At 50.7% G+C, this 16,898-nt stretch overlaps 1 protein-coding gene across 6 annotated transcripts in view; it reads right to left on the reverse strand.

Moving 5' to 3' along the window:
* The window catches only part of tox2 (TOX high mobility group box family member 2), a 115,935-nt gene that overhangs the window by 12,532 nt on the left and 86,505 nt on the right, over positions 1-16,898 (reverse strand). For 4 of the 6 annotated variants that reach the window (XM_055651944.1, XM_055651950.1, XM_055651949.1 and 1 more), the window contains 3 exons: positions 16,001-16,246; positions 3,180-3,434; positions 496-723 (listed from right to left, as the gene is read on the reverse strand). In XM_055651944.1, coding sequence (XP_055507919.1) covers positions 496-723; positions 3,180-3,434; positions 16,001-16,246 — 729 coding nt within the window. The remainder of the gene's footprint in view (positions 1-495; positions 724-3,179; positions 3,435-16,000; positions 16,247-16,898) is intronic. The other 2 variants (XM_055651946.1, XM_055651948.1) reach the window with 1 other exon arrangement.

Genomic DNA, 16,898 nt, shown 5'->3' on the forward strand with positions numbered 1-16,898 from the left:
CTGCACTCTTTCCAAATGAACAACATTTTTCCTACAGTAGAGTGCTTTGTTTAAAGACAGGTGTGAAAACGACTAAGTTTGACACTATTGAATGTGTAGACATTGTGAGACCATGAATAGTTTTCCACAGTTTTGTGTTTTATATATATATTTATTCGGAATAAAGTTATATTATATTTTCGGCATGGACTTGTAGGGCCGAGATGGCCTGTTTCCGTGCTGTAATTGTTATATGGTTATATTAAGTAGTAGCTGTGTGGAATGAGCTTCCAGTGAAGGTGGTGGAGGCAGGTTCGTTTTTATAATTTAAAAATAAATTGGATAGTTATATGGATGGGAAAGGTATGGAGGGTTATGGTCTGAACGCAGGTGTATGGGACTAGGGACATGTTTATGTATGCCTGTGTGTGTATGTGTGTGTGTCCCGAACCACCATCCCTCCGTCCGTCCCCCACCCACCTGTTCCTGCCCATCCCCCCCTCTCCCCCCACCCACCTGTTTCTGCTCCTCGCCCAGCCCGTCCCACATTGATGCCACAATCTTGGAGACGTCACCGAATGTGGCGCTGGGGTTCTGCCCCTTGATGGCAGCCTGGGTGTCACGGAAGAAGAGGGCGTACGCCGACACCGGCTTCTGCGGCTCATTCGGGTCCTTCTTCTTCTTCTTCTTCTGGCCCTTGGTCTTCTTGCCCATGTCCACACCCCCTCTCTTGTCCCCGCTCATCTGTAAGGCAAAGCACCAGTGAGACCGGGCCCAGCAACGTGCCACCCACCCTGGACCTAGAGGGATATGGACCAAATACGGGCAGGTGGGAGTAGGTCAGATGGGGCATCTTGGTTGGCATGGATGAGTTGGGCTGAAGGGCCTATCTCCATGCCGTGTGTCTAAATGACACCCACTCTCTCTCTGTCTCATACCTACCCTTCCTCCACCCCCTGAACCAGCCCACACTCCCAACCAACCCAGCACAGACGTCACAAATAATTCAAAACAATATATACAAAGTGCTGGAGTAACTGAGGGCAGTCACAGTGGGGCAAGGGTCGAAGTTGCTGCTTTACAGCGAATACAGCACCCGAGACCCGAGTTCAATCCTGACTACAGAGTTTGTACATTCTCCCCGTGACCTGCGTGGGTTTTCTCCAGGTGCTCCGGTTTCCTCCCACACTCCAAAGACCTTCAGGTTTGTAGGTTAATTGGCTTGGTAAATGTAAACACTGTCCCGAGTGGGTGTAGGTCAGTGTTAATGTGTGGGGATCGCTGGTCGGCACGGACCTGATGGGCCGATGGGCCAGTTTCCACGCTGTATCTCTAAACTAAACTAAATTCATTGGCTCAAGCAGCATCTCTGGAGAACATGGATTGAAGAATCAGATTGAAGAAGTCGTAACCCAAAATATCACTGGTCCATGTTCTCCGCAGATGCTGTCTGACCCGCTGAGTTACTCCAGCACTTTGTGTCCTTCTGTACATTAACCAGCATCTGCAGTTCCTCATTTCTACAGAAAACCAATCACCCCTTTCCTCTGCGGCTGTCAAACACACGTCACCCTCATTTGCAATATTTTACAACTAATAAAGAAATAGAAACGTCCAAAGAAATTTAAAGAACGTTCTTTTATGCACCAGGTGTTTGAAGCAGCGCAGAGGGTTAATGTTTAACTGTGGGAGCTGCTGGGACTCTCTCTCCCCGCCACTCTCCCCGCCACTCTCTCCCCCGCCACTCTCTCCCCCCACCACTCTCCCCCCGCCACTCTCTTCCCCGCTACTCTCTCCCCCCGCCACTCTACCCCCATCCCCTCCACTCCCATCCCCCCCTTCCCACTCGGGATGGGAAGAGAGTGGATGGGATGGGACTGAGATGGGACGGGCCAGGGGGGGGGAGGGGATGGGAAGGGAGAGGATGGGAGGGTATGGGATGGGACTAGGAGGGGATGGGATGGGAGGGGACTGGGAGGGGAGGGGATGGGAGGGGATGGGAGGGGAGGGGATGTGAAGGGAGGGATGGGGAGGGGAGGGGATGGGATGGGAGGGGAGGGGATGGGAGGGGATGGGAGGGGAGGGGATGGGAGGGGATGGGATGGGGACCACTCTCCCTCCGCCACTGGGGAGGGGAGGGAATGGGAGGGGAGGGCCACTCTGGGAGGGGATGGGAGGGGATGGGAGGGGATGGGATGGGGAGGGGAGGGGAGGGGAGGGGAGGGGATGGGGAGGGGATGGGGGGAGGGGAGGGGATGGGAGAGGATGGGATGGGAGGGGAGGGGATGGGATGGGATGGGAGGGGGGAGGGGATGGGAGGGGAGGGGAGGGGAGGGGATGGGGAGGGGATGGGGAGGGGAGGGGGGGGGATGGGAGGGGATGGGATGGGAGGGGAGGGGAGGGGGGATGGGATGGGGAGGGGAGGGGATGGGAGGGGAGGGGATGGGGATGGGGAGGGGAGGGGATGGGATGGGAGGGAAGGGGAGGGGAGGGAATGGGAGGGGGGGAGGGGATGGGGGGAGGGGATGGGGGGAGGGGAGGGGAGGGAATCTGTAAAGGGAGGGATGGGAGGGAGGGGATGGGGGATGGGATCTGGGGAGGGGATGGGAGGGGATGGGGATCTCCCTGGGGAGGGGAGGGGAGGGGAGGGCCACTGGGATGGGGAGGGGAGGGGAGGGAATGGGAGGGGAGGGGAGGGGAGGGAATGTGAGGGGAGGGGAGGGGATGGGGAGGGGATGGGGAGGGGGAGGGGAGGGGAGGGGACCACTCTCTGGGAGGGGAGGGGGGGAGGGGAGGGGAGGGGATGGGATGGGGAGGGGAGGGGGAGGGAAGGGAGGGGAGGGGAGGGGAGGGGAGGGGAGGGGAGGGGAGGGGAGGGGGAGGGGGGGGGGGAGGGGACTCAGGGGGGAGGGGAGGGGATGGGAGGGGAGGGGATGGGAGGGGAGGGGATGGGAGGGGAGGGGAGGGGAGGGGAGGGGATGGGAGGGGATGGGATGGGGAGGGGAGGGGAGGGGGGATGGTAAAGGGAGGGATGGGGAGGGGAGGGGAGGGGATGGGATGGGAGGGGGGGGGGGATGGGGATGGGGAGGGGAGGGGAGGGAATGGGAGGGGAGGGGATGGGGAGGGGATGGGGAGGGGAGGGGGAGGGAATGGGAGGGGAGGGGAGGGTGCATGACGGGGTGGGGTTAAGGGTACGGTACCTTGGCGAGGACATCAGCTTCTTCTTCGTGCACTGAGCTGGAGGGTGATGGCGTGGCAGACTTGCTGCCAGGCGGTGAGGGTGAGCTGTGGGCGTGCATGCCCCCACGTCCCAGGTTCATGCCCATCTGAGCGGCCAGCTGTGCGTGCCCAATGACGGGCATGCGATGGTGCGGCAGCATGTTGCGGCTGTCCATCGGGTGCTGGCCGCTGGAATCGTACGCCAGACCCTCACCGCGATCCACGCCCGCCATCTGCTGGGGAAAGACCGGCAATGGTTGGTTAGTGGCAGCGGTGTGGATGGCCATGGCCCTGCTCTGTGGCAGCTTCTACATCTCGCGGCAGTGCCAACCGTGGTCACCATGGTCACCGGGCCAACTGTGCCGTGACCACTGATTTTTTTAACCAAAAATAATTTAAATCAATTATTTACAAAAATGCTACGTACAAACAAACTCACAACCACAATTCCATCAAAACAAATATTCTCAAATCACTATTTCCCCGTCCGTATCGAGGATCCCCTCCATCCCCCGCGGTGCCCAGCGGTCCCGGAAATCCCCCAGGGTGCCGTGGACAGCGCGTAGTCCCGCTCAAGTACCACCCGGGCACGGACGTAACCCCGGAAAAGGGGCGGGCAGCCGGCTCGGGCAGAGCCCTATTCCGCCTGGCGCCGTGACTCGCGGATGGCCAGCTTGGCCAGGCCCAGGAGCAACCCAACCAGGACATCTTCAGCCCTACCCTCTCCCCTACGCACAGGGTGTCCAAAGATGAGGATGGTGGGTGTGGAGTGCAGCCAGAAGGCTGGAGCAGCCCCATTAGATATTGGAACAGGGGATGCAGCCTCACACACTCCATACACACGTGGAACACAGACTCTTCCAGCCCGCAACAGTGGCAGGCGGCTGGCGAGTCTGTGAACCGCGAGAGAAACGGGTTGCAGGGGACTCCTCAGTGCCGTACCCTCCCCCCCAGGTCCCCGATGTAGAGGGGAAGAATCCCTGCGTAGAGGGACCCCCACTGGGGAACTCCTCTGCGCTGAGAGAGTAAGTGAGAGTAAGTGTTCAGCAAGGACTAGAAGGGCCGAGACGGCCTGTTTCCGTGCTGTAATTGTTATATAGTTATATGGTTATATGGTCACCGTGCTGTGATCACCGTGCCATGGTCACTATGCCGTGGCACGCCGAGATGGACATGCCATGTGAGTCTATTGCCACGGCGATGGTCATCGCCAGGCCGGTGCAGCTGTGGTCTGCACATGTCATTGGGGACCATGTTGGAGCAGGCAGTCTCTGCTACCATGGTCCTGGCATGTTCTAATGGAAAATCAGTTATTTTGAGAACTAACCATTATTTCAATCCGTATCCACCTATCACTTGCCAAAGACACAGAGTGCTGGAGTAACTCAGTGGCTCAGGCAGCATCTCTGGTGAACATGGATAGGTGACGTTTCAGATCGGGACCCTTCTTCAGATTGCCAGGCTTTGTGCCGTACCACCTCTCATCCAGGGTTCTTCATCCCCACCCAATCAGTCTGAAAACCAACGCCATTGATTGAAAGATAGAGCTCGGAAACAGGCCCTTCAGCCCACCGAGACCAGGGCTGCCTAGTGTCCCGTTGGTCTAGAGTCGCCCTGGGCATCTCCGGCCGCCCTCGGATGGGGATGGGACGCTCGGTGGGGTACGGGGACGGTCCAGTGGCGGCGCTAATGGCGCAGGAGGCCCGGGTTCGATCCTGGCTGCGGATGGGACGCGGGTCTGTGTGAATGCGGCGGCATGGTTGCCGGACGTGTTTATCACAATTGACATTTTACAAATCCCATGATTCCTTGCGGTTTTTGGAATACCGAACTCACTTATTTTCTGGAATTTTTTGAGGATGTAACAAGTAGAATGGATAAGGGAGAGCCAGTGGGTGTGGTCAGAAAGCCTTTGACAAGGTCCCACACTAGAGATTAGTGTGCAAAATTAGAGCACATGGTATTGGGGGTTGGGTATTGACATATAACAATTACAGCACGGAAACAGGCATCTCGGCCCTACAAGTCCGTGCCGAACACATTTTTTTCCCCTTAGTCCCACCTGCCTGCACTCATACCATAACCCTCCATTCCCTTCTCATCCATATGCCTATCCAATTTATTTTTAAATGATACCAATGAACCTGCCTCCACCACTTCCACTGGAAGCTCATTCCACACCGCTACCACTCTCTGAGTATATAACATATAACATATAACATATAACATATAACAATTACAGCACGGAAACAGGCCATCTCGGCCCTACAAGTCCATGCCGAACAAATTTTTTTCCCCTTAGTCCCACCTGCCTGCACTCGTACCATAACCCTCCATTCCCTTCTCATCCATATGCCTATCCAATTTATTTTTAAATGATACCAATGAACCTGCCTCCACCACTTCCACTGGGAGCTCATTCCACACCGCCACCACTCTCTGAGTAAAGAAGTTCCCCCTCATATTACCCCTAAACTTCTGTCCCTTAATTCCGAAGTCATGTCCTCTTGTTTGAATCTACCCTATTCTCAAAGGGAAAAGCTTGTCCACATCAACTCTGTCTATCCCTCTCATCATTTTAAAGACCTCTATCAGGTCCCCCCTTAACCTTCTGCGCTCCAGAGAATAAAGACCTAACTTATTCAACCTATCTCTGTAACTTAGTTGTTGAAACCCAGGCAACATTCTAGTAAATCTCCTCTGTACTCTCTCTATTTTGTTGACATCCTTCCTATAATTTGGCGACCAAAATTGTACCCCATACTCCAGATTTGGTCTCACCAATGCCTTGTACAATTTTAACATTACATCCCAGCTTCTATACTCAATGCTCTGATTTATAAAGGCTAGCATACCAAAAGCTTTCTTTACCACCCTATCTATATGAGATTCCACCTTCAAGGAACTATGCACGGTTATACCCAGATCCCTCTGTTCAACTGTATTCTTCAATTCCCTACCATTTACCATGTACGTCCTATTTTGATTTGTCCTGCCAAGGTGTAGCACCTCACATTTATCAGCATTAAACTCCATCTGCCATCTTTCAGCCCATTTTTCCAAATGGCCTAAATCACTCTGTAGACTTTGGAAATCCTCTTCATTATCCACAACACCCCCTATCTTGGTATCATCTGCATACTTACTAATCCAATTTACCACACCTTCATCCAGATCATTGATGTACATGACAAACAACAAAGGACCCAACACAGATCCCTGAGGCACCCCACTAGTCACCTGCCTCCAACCCGATAAACAGCCATCCACCATTACCCTCTGGCTTCTCCCATTCAGCCACTGTTGAATCCATCTTGCTATTCCTGCATTTATACCCAACAGTTGAACCTTCTTAACCAACCTTCCATGAGGAACCTTGTCAAAGGCCTTACTAAAGTCCATATAGACAACATCCACTGCTTTACCCTCGTCAATTTCCCTAGTAACCTCTTCAAAAAATTCAAGAAGATTAGTCAAACATGACCTTCCAGGCACAAATCCATGTTGACTGTTCCTAATCAGACCCTGTTTATCTAGATGCTTATAAATATTATCTCTAAGTATCTTTTCCATTAATTTGCCCACCACTGAAGTCAAACTAACAGGTCTATAATTGCTAGGTTTACTCTTAGAACCCTTTTTAAACAATGGAACAACATGCGCAGTACGCCAATCCTCGGGGACTATTCCCGTTTCTAATGACATTTGAAATATTTCTGTCATAGCCCCGGCTATTTCTACACTAACTTCTCTCAATGTCCTAGGGAATATCCTGTCAGGACCTGGAGACTTATCCACTTTTATATTTTTCAAAAGTGTCAGTACTTCTTTTACTTTGAACCTCATAGTATCCATAGCTACTCTACTAGTTTCCCTTACCTCACATAATTCAATATCCTTCTCCTTGGTGAATACCGAAGAAAAAAAATTGTTCAATATCTCCCCCATCTCTTTTGGCTCTGCAGATAGCTGTCCACTCTGTCTCTCCAATGGACCAATTTTATCCCTCGTTATCCTTTTGCTATTAATATAGCTGTAGAAACCCTTTGGATTGACTTTCACCTTACTTGCCAAAGCAACCTCATATCTTCTTTTAGCTTTTCTAATTTCTTTCTTAAGATTCTTTTTACATTCCTTATACTCCTCAAGCACCTCATTTACTTCATGCTGCCTATAATTATTGTAGATCTCCCTCTTTTTCCGAACAAGATGTCCAATTTCCTTTGAAAACCAGGGCTCTTTCCAATTTTTACTGTTTCCTTTCAACCGAACAGGAACATAAAGATTCTGTACTCTTAAAATTTCCCCTTTAAATGTCCTCCATTTCTCTTCTACATCTTTCCCATAAAACAAAATGTCCCAGTTCACTCCTTTTAAATCATCTCGCATCGCATCAAAGTTAGCCTTTCTCCAATCAAAAATCTCAACCCTAGGTCCAGTTCTGACCCTCTCCATAATTATCTTGAAACTAATGGTATTGTGATCACTGGACCCGAAGTGCTCCCCAACGCATACCTCCGCCACCTGTCCCATCTCATTTCCTAACAGGAGGTCCAGCACTGCCCCTCCTCTAGTAGGTACCTCTATGTATTGCTGCAAAAAACTATCCTGCACACATTTTACAAACTCCAACCCATCCAGCCCATTTACAGAATGTGTTTCCCAGTCTATGTGTGGAAAGTTGAAATCTCCCACAATCACTACCTTGTGCTTACTACTAATATCTGCTATCTCCTTACATATTTGCTCTTCCAATTCTCGTTCCCCGTTTGGCGGTCTATACAATTATACACCCCTATAAGAGTTGCTACACCTTTCCCACTTCTCAATTCCACCCAAATAGCCTCCCTAGATGAGCCCTCCAATCTATCCTGCCAAAGCACTGCTGTAATATCTTCCCTGACTAGCAATGCAACACCTCCACCTCTTGCCCCTCCAATTCTATCACACCTGAAGCAGCGAAATCCTGGAATATCTAGTTTCCAATCACAGCCCTCCTGCAACCATGTTTCACTGATCGCCACAACATCATACTTCCAGGTGTCTATCCAGACTCTAAGCTCATCAACCTTTCTTACAATGCTCCTAGCATTAAAATATGCACATTTAAGAAAACCCCCGTCTCTTATTCTCTGTTTATTTCCTTTTTTTTCTTTCTCCTCTTGTGTCCGAGTGCTTCCCATTTCTGCTTCCTGCCTCCCATTCTGTCTACTACCTTTTGCTATTTGAGTCCCTCGCCCCAACCATTCTAGTTTAAAGTCCTCCCCAGCAGCCTTTGCAAATTTCCCCGCTAGGATATTGGTCCCCCTCGGGTTCAAGTGCAACCCATCCTTTCTGTACAGGTCCCACCTTCCCCAAAAGAAGTCCCAATGATCCAGGAACTTGAATCCCTGCCCTCTGCACCAGTCTTTCAGCCACGCATTTATCCTCCACCTCGCTCCATTCCTACTCTCACTGTCGCGTGGCACAGGCAGTAATCCTGAGATTGTTACCTTTTTGGTCCTTTTTCTTAACTCTCCTCCCAACTCCCTAAATCCTCCCTTCAGGACCTCTTCCCTTTTTTTCCCTATGTCATTGGTACCTATGTGTACCACGACCTCAGGCTCCTCTCCCTCTGATTTAAGGATATCTTGGATGCGTTGAGACACGTCCGAGACCTTGGCACCAAGAAGTTCCCCCTCATATTACCCTTAAACATCTGTCCCTTAATTCTGAAGTCATGTCCTCTTGTTTGAATCTTTCCTATTCTCAAAGGGAAAAGCTTGTCCACATCAATTCTGTCTATCCCTCTCATCATTTTAAAGACCTCTATCAAGTCCCCCCTTAACCTTCTGCACTCCAGAGAATAAAGACCTAACTTATTCAACCTATCTCTGTAACTTAGTTACATGGATAGAGAACTGGTTGGCAGACAGGAAGCAAAGAGTAGGAATTAATGTGTCCCTTTCAGAATGGCAGGCATTCTGTGGGGCTAGTGAGGCAGTGTCTAGTGGGGTTCCGCAAGGCTTGGCACTGGGATCCCAGTTATTTATATATTGACCTACCTCTGATACAACTTCACTCAAAGCGAAGCAGAGGTCATTGTCAAAGAGTGGTGTGCAAGGAGGGAGATTGTACAGCAATCTGCCACCTCCTCTGCTGCAAGAGCCTTGACTCTACACACAATACATTGTGTCGTGGTCTCCTCAAGGTATGCATACATTTAGTCTAGTTTGGTTCATTGCCACGTGTATCAAAGTGCAGTGAAAAGTTTTTGTTGTGCTATCCAGTCAGTGGTAGAGCTGCTGCCTCACAGCGCCAGAGACCCGGGTTTGATCCTGACCTTGGGTGCTGTCTGTGTGGAGTTTGCACGTTCTCCCTATGACCACGTGAGTTTTCTCCGTGTGCTCCGATTTCCTCCCGCGTCCCAAAGGCGTGCAGGTTTATTGGTTGATGGGCCCTCTATAAATTGCCCCACGTGTGTAGGGAGTGGGTGAGGAAAGTGGGATAACATAGAACTAGTGTGAATGGTCGTCTTGGACTCAATGGGCCGAAGGACCTGTTTCCATGCTGTATCTCTGAATACTAAGAATAGATAAGCTTGCTGCAGATAGACACAAAGTGCTGGAGTAACTCAGTGGGTCAGGCAGCATCTTTGGAGAAAATGAATAGGTGATTTTCTGGATTGGAACCCCTTTCCAGACCCGAAACATCACCTATTCCTTTTCTCCAGAGATGCTGCCTGACCCACTGACTTACTCCAGCACTTTGGGGCGTGGCCAGGGGGCTTCCTGACGGGCCGTAGCTGTGGCCTGGGTCAGCACCATGGAGGCGTGGAGAGGGGCGTCGACAGCGGCGAGGACTCGGTGTGGAGGTGAAGCCTCGTGGCGGCAGCGTTGCCTCACGGGTCGATGAGAGTGTGGAGGACCAAAGTGAGGGGGGAGGGGAAGAACAATGGACAATGGGGGAGAGGTCAAAGGACAATGGGAACCCGGCGTGGGGGGATTGTTGGGGAGGGGGGAGAACAAAAAGGGGGAGCCAGCATGCTCTGTGACTGTCAGCGCTGTATTTGTATACATTGGGTATACAAGCCAAGTATCTCTGTGCCTAGTCACATGTGACCATAAGTATTCCTACACATTGACAAACTTGCTGCAGTACTGGGCACCGACCATTGGATGGCAGTGTTGGTGCAGTGGTGTCATCACCAATGAGAGGGGTTTGGAGGAAGGAACTGCAGACGCTGGTTTAATCAAAGCAAGACACAACATGCTGGAGTAACTCAGCAGGACAGGCAGCATCACTGGAGAGAGGGAATGGGGCCATTTCGGGTCAAGACCACTTTCTTCATGTTGGGGACTGAGGGGTCACAGGGATAAGGGGAAATCCTTTAAAACAGAAGATCACGGAGAGTGGTAAGGTGTGGAAACTGAGACAAAGGGGAGTTGAGGCCAGTTCATTGGAACATGTAAGAGGGAGTTAGATCATTGTTGGCTAAGGGGAGGGGGTGGAGAGAAAAGTACAGGATACTGAGTTGGATGATCAGCCATGATCATATTGAAGGCGGTGAGGCTCGAAGGGCCGAATGGACTCCTGCACCTAATTTCTATGTTTCTATGTTTCTAAGACCCTTCTTCAGACTGAGTCAGGGCAGGGAGATACAGAGATAAGGAAGGATAAGGTGTGAAAACGAGACAAAGGGGATGAAGCTCAAGGAACATGTAAAATAGATAATTGTTCGCTCGGAGAAGGTGGAAAAAAAGCAGACAGATAAAATGTAAATGAGGAGTGAGACTGGTGGGAGAACTGGGGAGGGGGAGGGGATGGAGAGAGAGGGAAAGCAAGGGTTACTTGAAGTTAGAGAGGTCAATGTTCATACTGCTGGGGTGTAAATTAACCAAGCGTTCCTCCAATTTGTGCTGGGCCTCACTCTGACAATGGAGGAGGCCCAGGGCAGGAAGGTCAGTGTGGGAATGGGATGGGGAGTTGAAGTGCTGAGCAACCGGGAGATCAGGGCCGATGTACAGGAGTCCACACCTGGAACGATGCATACAGCCGATGAGGTTGGAGGAGGAGCAAGGGAAGCTTTGCCCAACCTGAAAGGGCTGTTGGAGTCGAGGGGGGGAAGTATAGGGACACGTGTTGCATCTCCTGCAGTTTCTGGGGAAATTGCCTGGGGAGGTCATAAGGTCATAAGTGATAAGTGTAGTTTAATTTGTTTGTTTGTTTGGAGATACAGCGGTTTAACAGGCCCTTCGGCCCATCCACCGGGTCCGTGCCGACCAGCGATCCCCGCACACTAACACTAATAGATCCCCGCACGTTAACACTAACCTACACCCACTAGGGACAATTTTTACATTTACACCAAGCCAATTAACCTACAAACCTGTACGTCTTTGGAGTGTGGGAGGAAACCGAGGATCTCAGAGAAAACCCACACAGGTCACAGGGAGAACGTACAAACTCCGTACAGACATCACCCGCAGTGGTGATCGAACCCGGGACTGCAGCACTGCAATTGCTGTAAGGCAGCAACTCTACCGCTGCACCACCATGATAGGTCATTCGGCCCATCAAGTCTATTCCGCCATTCAATCATGGCTGATCTATCTCTCCCTCCTAACCCCATACTCCTACCTTCTCCCCACAACCATTGATACCTGTACTAATCAAGAATCTATCCATCTCTGCCTTAAAAATATCCAGCTTTCTGTAGCAAAGAAATCCACAGATTCACAACCCTCTGACTAAAGACATTTCTACTCATCTCCTTCCTAAAAGAACGTTCTTTAATTCTGGGGCTATGACCTCTGGACCTAGACTCTCCCACTAAGAGGGGGTCTTTACCTTTGAGTGGGAAGGGACGAGTTAACCAGGGAGTTGTGGAGGGAACGGTCTCTGCGGAAAGCAGAAAGGGGTGAAGATGGGAAGATGTGGCTAGTGGTGGGATACTGTTGGAAGTGGTGACAATGGTGTATGCGACGGCTGATGGGGTGAAAGGTGAGGACAAGGGGGGGAGTCTGTCCCTGTTGTGACTTAGGGGAGGGGGAGCAAGGGCGGAGCTGTGGGGTACTGGGGAGATTCTTGTAAAGGCCTCATCTACGATTGGAAGAACCCCCGTTCCCTACAGAATGAGGACATTTTGGATGTACTGGTATGGAACACCTCATCTTGGGAACAGGTGTGGCATAGGTGTAAGAATTGGGAGTAGGAGGTAGGAAGCAGGGTGGGAAGAAGTGTAGCCTAGATAGCTGTGGGGGTCAGTCGGACTCTGTGCCATTAGACATAGGAGCAGAATGAGGCCATTCGGCCCATCAAGTCTGCTCCACCAGTAATCATGGCCGATCTGCATTCCTCATTCTCCTGCCTTGTCCCCTTTACCTTTACCACCCTTTCTGACCCAGCCCAAACCTCCCCATCTCTCCTCTCTGCAGTGACCACGATGACCAGCTTCCACTCCCTCAGCTCACCATCATCACTAACCTTGCTTGTGGAGCTTCATGAAAGCAAGTTCCTGCCGTACTTTGTATGAAATGTACGTAGGAAGAAGGGGCAGGGTGGCACAGAGATAGAGTTGCTGCCTCACAGCGCCAGAGACCCGGGATCAATCCTGACTACAGGTACTGTCTGTATGGAGTTTGCACGTTCTCTCTGTGACTGCGTGGGTTTTCTCTGGGTACTCTGGCTTCCTCCTACATCCCAAAGTCGTGCAGGTTTGTAGGTTAATTGGCTTTGATAATATTGTCCCTAGTTGAAACATAGAAACATAGAAAATAGGTGCAGGAGTAGGCCATTCAGCCCTTCGAGCCTGCACCGCCATTCAATATGATCATGGCTGATCATCCAACTCAGTATCCTGTACCTGCCTTCTCTCCATACCCCCTGATCCCTTTAGCCACAAGGGCCACATCTAACTCCCTCTTAAATATAGCTAATGAACTGGCCTCAACTACCTTCTGTGGCAGAGAATTCCACAGATTCCACAGATAGTGTAAAGGTTAGAACTAGTGTACAGACTCATCACTGGTCAGCATGAACTCGATGGGCTGAAGGGCCTGATTCCACGCTGGGTTTCTCCGGATGCTCCGCTTTCCTCCCACATCCCAAAGACGTGCGGGTTTGTAGGTTAATTGCCCCTTGTGTGTAAGGATTGGATGAGAAAGTGGGATAACACAGAACTAGTGTGGACGGGTGATGGATGGTCGGCATGGACTCGATGGGCCAAAGGGTCTGTTTTCATGGTGTAGCTCTACCCTAAATTAAATTAAACTAGGGGAAGGGTATTGACTAAGACGATGCACTACTGCTGTCCTGGGCTTTTAAAGGTTGCAAAGCAGGGAGAAAATGGAGTATATTCCCACTGAATTGTCAATATTCATGGTCTGATGCTGCTTGCTCTGTAGAGCTGGTGATTTATAGCCGAGCAACCTCATTTACAATGAAGAGGGCTGTGAATGAGAATAGGTACATTACCCTGTGGACTGGGCCGGGACAGGACAGACACGTTCTTGCTGAATGAAACCGTTAAAGGTGATGGAATGCCAGTGTGAGTCTGCCCCCTCCCCCCTCCCACTGCCTCTCATTCAATCTCCTGTGTGATGTAGTGTTGGCTTGCAGGAGGCTTCATGCTAACGTACGGTTGGGCAAAACATAAAAAACAGATTTGCTCCTCTGACTAAAGTGGGAAGTGTATCATTCACAGAGAGAGTGGATGTTGGCAGGTGACCTGAAGCCCAGAGGCAGGGCTGAGGGAACAGGGAGTGGGGCGTTATACAATACCACCAGGGGGCGCCGCACCATTGGCAGCCTCACCAACAGTCTGTCTGTTTTTTCATCTTTTTTTGTTATTTTTAGTGTGTTTAATAAGTTTGTGTAAATGTTCTACGTTTTTTGTGGGGGTGGGGGAGGGGGTCGGAGGCAACTTTTTTTTCAATCTCTTACCTTGCCGGAGATGCGATTATTTTCCGGATCGTATCACCGGTCGCTCTGCAGACTAACATCCCGGACAGAGCTGGAGGCCTTGCTCGAGACTGACTTTGAGCCCCACCGCGAGGTGTGGACAATATTGGAGCCGATCCTTTGCTTGGGATCGATGCTCCAACCACGGCCTGTGGATTTTACCATCGAGAGCTCACAGTCTCAGTCAGGGACCATAGATATCGGGAGCTCCAACGATGCAGAGACTCGACCAGCCCCCGACCCGGGGTCCGATTGCTCGGCGCGGGCAGCTGACATCGCCCCCATGCAGAAGCTTGATCGCCCAGATGCGGAGGGCCAAACGCCACTGGCTACGGGAGCCAAGATCGTCCCGTCAACGGAAGGCTCCAGGCCCCCGACCGCAGGAGAACAAAGAAGGGAAGAGATTGAACTATTTTTCACCTTCCATCACAGTGAGGAATGTGGAGGAGTCACTGTGGTGGATGTTTATATTCAAATGTGTTTTGTCTGTTCCGTTGCTTTTTATTTGTGTGATACTGACTTGGCAAATAAAATTCCTCGTACTTGGCTGCTAAAGTATTATTGTATTGTATTGTATGTTGGTGACCTCAGTCACACAGCAGGGTGGAATCATGCGGATACAAGCTGTGGGAGAATAGTGGGCCACTGGCTACCAGGCTTTGGACCAACGAGAGATTCAGTAGGAAGGTTGGGGTTGGGACAAATCAATATGAAGGGCAAAGCATTTGTCAGATTTTATTGAGTTTAATGGAATTCTAACACGGGACAACTACGTGAATTTAAATGAATTCAAAGTAAATTTAAATTGTACAGTGGTAGAGACCCGACTTCCATCCTGACTACGGGTGCTGTCTGTACGGAGTTTGTACGTTCTCCCTGTGACTGGGTGAGTTTTCTCCGGGTGCTCCAGTTTTCTGCCACACTCCAAAGACGTACAGGTTTGTAGGTTAATTGTAAATGATCCCTAGTGTGTAGGACAGTGCTCGTGATCGCTGGTCAGCACGGGCTTGGTGGGCTGAAGGGCCTGTTACTGCACTGTATCTGTCAAATCTAAAGACTCTGCGGCCTTGAAAGTAGCGGTGGACAGAGGCCATAGAAGCAGTGAGGGTGCCGAGGGCCAGAGAGGGGGGAGATAGAGTGGGGTCGGGCAGGCGGTCTGAAGAGGCAGAGAGTGCTGTCACACCAGCACTGAAGAAGGGTCTCAACCCAAAACGTCACCCATGCTGCCTGTTACTCCAGCATTTTGTGTCTATCTTTGGTGTAAACCAGCATCAGCAGTTCCTCCCTACACATCACACATCAGCTGGACTATTGTAGAGGCATGGAGACATACAGCACAGAGACAGTCTCGCCCACACTAGCCCCTGCCGACCAACGTGCCCCAGCTACACTAGTCCCACCTGCCCGCGTTTGGTCAATATCCCTCCAAACCTGTCCTATCCATGTACCTGTCTAACTGTTCTTTAAACTTTGGGATAGTCCCAGCCTCAACGACCTCCTCCGGCAGCTTGGTTGTCCCCTGGTTCTTGATTTCTCTGCTAAACGATTCTGTGCATTCACTATCTGTTCTTCTAATGATCTTATATATTACCCCTCATTTTCCTGCGCTCCATGAAATACAGTCCTAGCCTGCTCAACCTCTCCCTATAATCTAGGTCCCTGAGTCCTGGCAACATCATAAACCTTCTCTGCATCTTCCCAGCCAGAGTTTCCCAAATGTCCTTCACCCTCACCTCTGACACCCCAGAAACCTCAAGCTCACTGTAGCCCAGCCCTCAACCTCAACCCTGAGTCCTGAGCCCAGCACAAAGACCTTCACAGAAAGGCCCCTGCCCACCGTGGTCCAAGGGGAGACACTGACCATTGGTAGCTGTCCTGAGAGCAGGTGGCCATCCTGGCTCAGCATGTTGGACACCATGATGGCAGGAAGGTCCATGCCCTGGTAGTGGTACTGCGGGATGAGGCCGTTGGCAGGGCCCGCGTGGCACAGCGAGTGGTAGCCTCCGTGTGGATCCATCAGGTGCAGGAAGGAGGGCTCGCCCAGATTGGGGGGGGTGATGGGAGGAATCTCGTAGTCTTCATCTCCCAAAACCTGGCTGTGGAAAGTCTGTGGAGTAGGGAGAGAAAGCATGGAACCATGTACAAAATACTTCATTACAGAGCAGCATTTATTGCCTTCAATTGAGAACAGTTCACTGTTTTAACCATATATAACCATATAACAATTACAGCACGGAAACAGGCCATCTCGACCATTCTAGTCCGTGCCGAACACATAATCTCCCCTAGTCCCATATACCTGCACTCAGACCATAACCCTCCATCCCCTTCCCATCCATATAACTATCCAATTTATTTTTAAATGATAAAAACGAACCTGCCTCCACCACTTCCACTTGAAGCTCATTCCACACAGCTACCACTCTCTGAGTAAAGAAGTTCCCCCTCATGTTACCCCTAAACTTCAGTCCCTTAATTCTCAAGTCATGTCCCCTTGTTTGAATCTTCCCTACTCTCAGTGGGAAAAGCTTTTCCACGTCAACTCTGTCTATCCCTCTCATCATTTTAAAAACCTCTATCAAGTCCCCCCCTTAACCTTCTGCGCTCCAAAGAATAAAGCCCTAACTTGTTCAACCTTTTGTTCAACTTTTAAACAGATCCTAGAAAGTGACTTAGAATTTTAATTCCCTCACTGCTGGGATTTTCACAACGGAAAACTGCACAAACGTTTACTTTCTGGTAAAGGAGTGATTTCAACC

The sequence above is a fragment of the Leucoraja erinacea genome, chromosome 21, assembly GCF_028641065.1.
Source record: "Leucoraja erinacea ecotype New England chromosome 21, Leri_hhj_1, whole genome shotgun sequence".
Classification (NCBI taxonomy): domain Eukaryota; kingdom Metazoa; phylum Chordata; class Chondrichthyes; order Rajiformes; family Rajidae; genus Leucoraja; species Leucoraja erinaceus.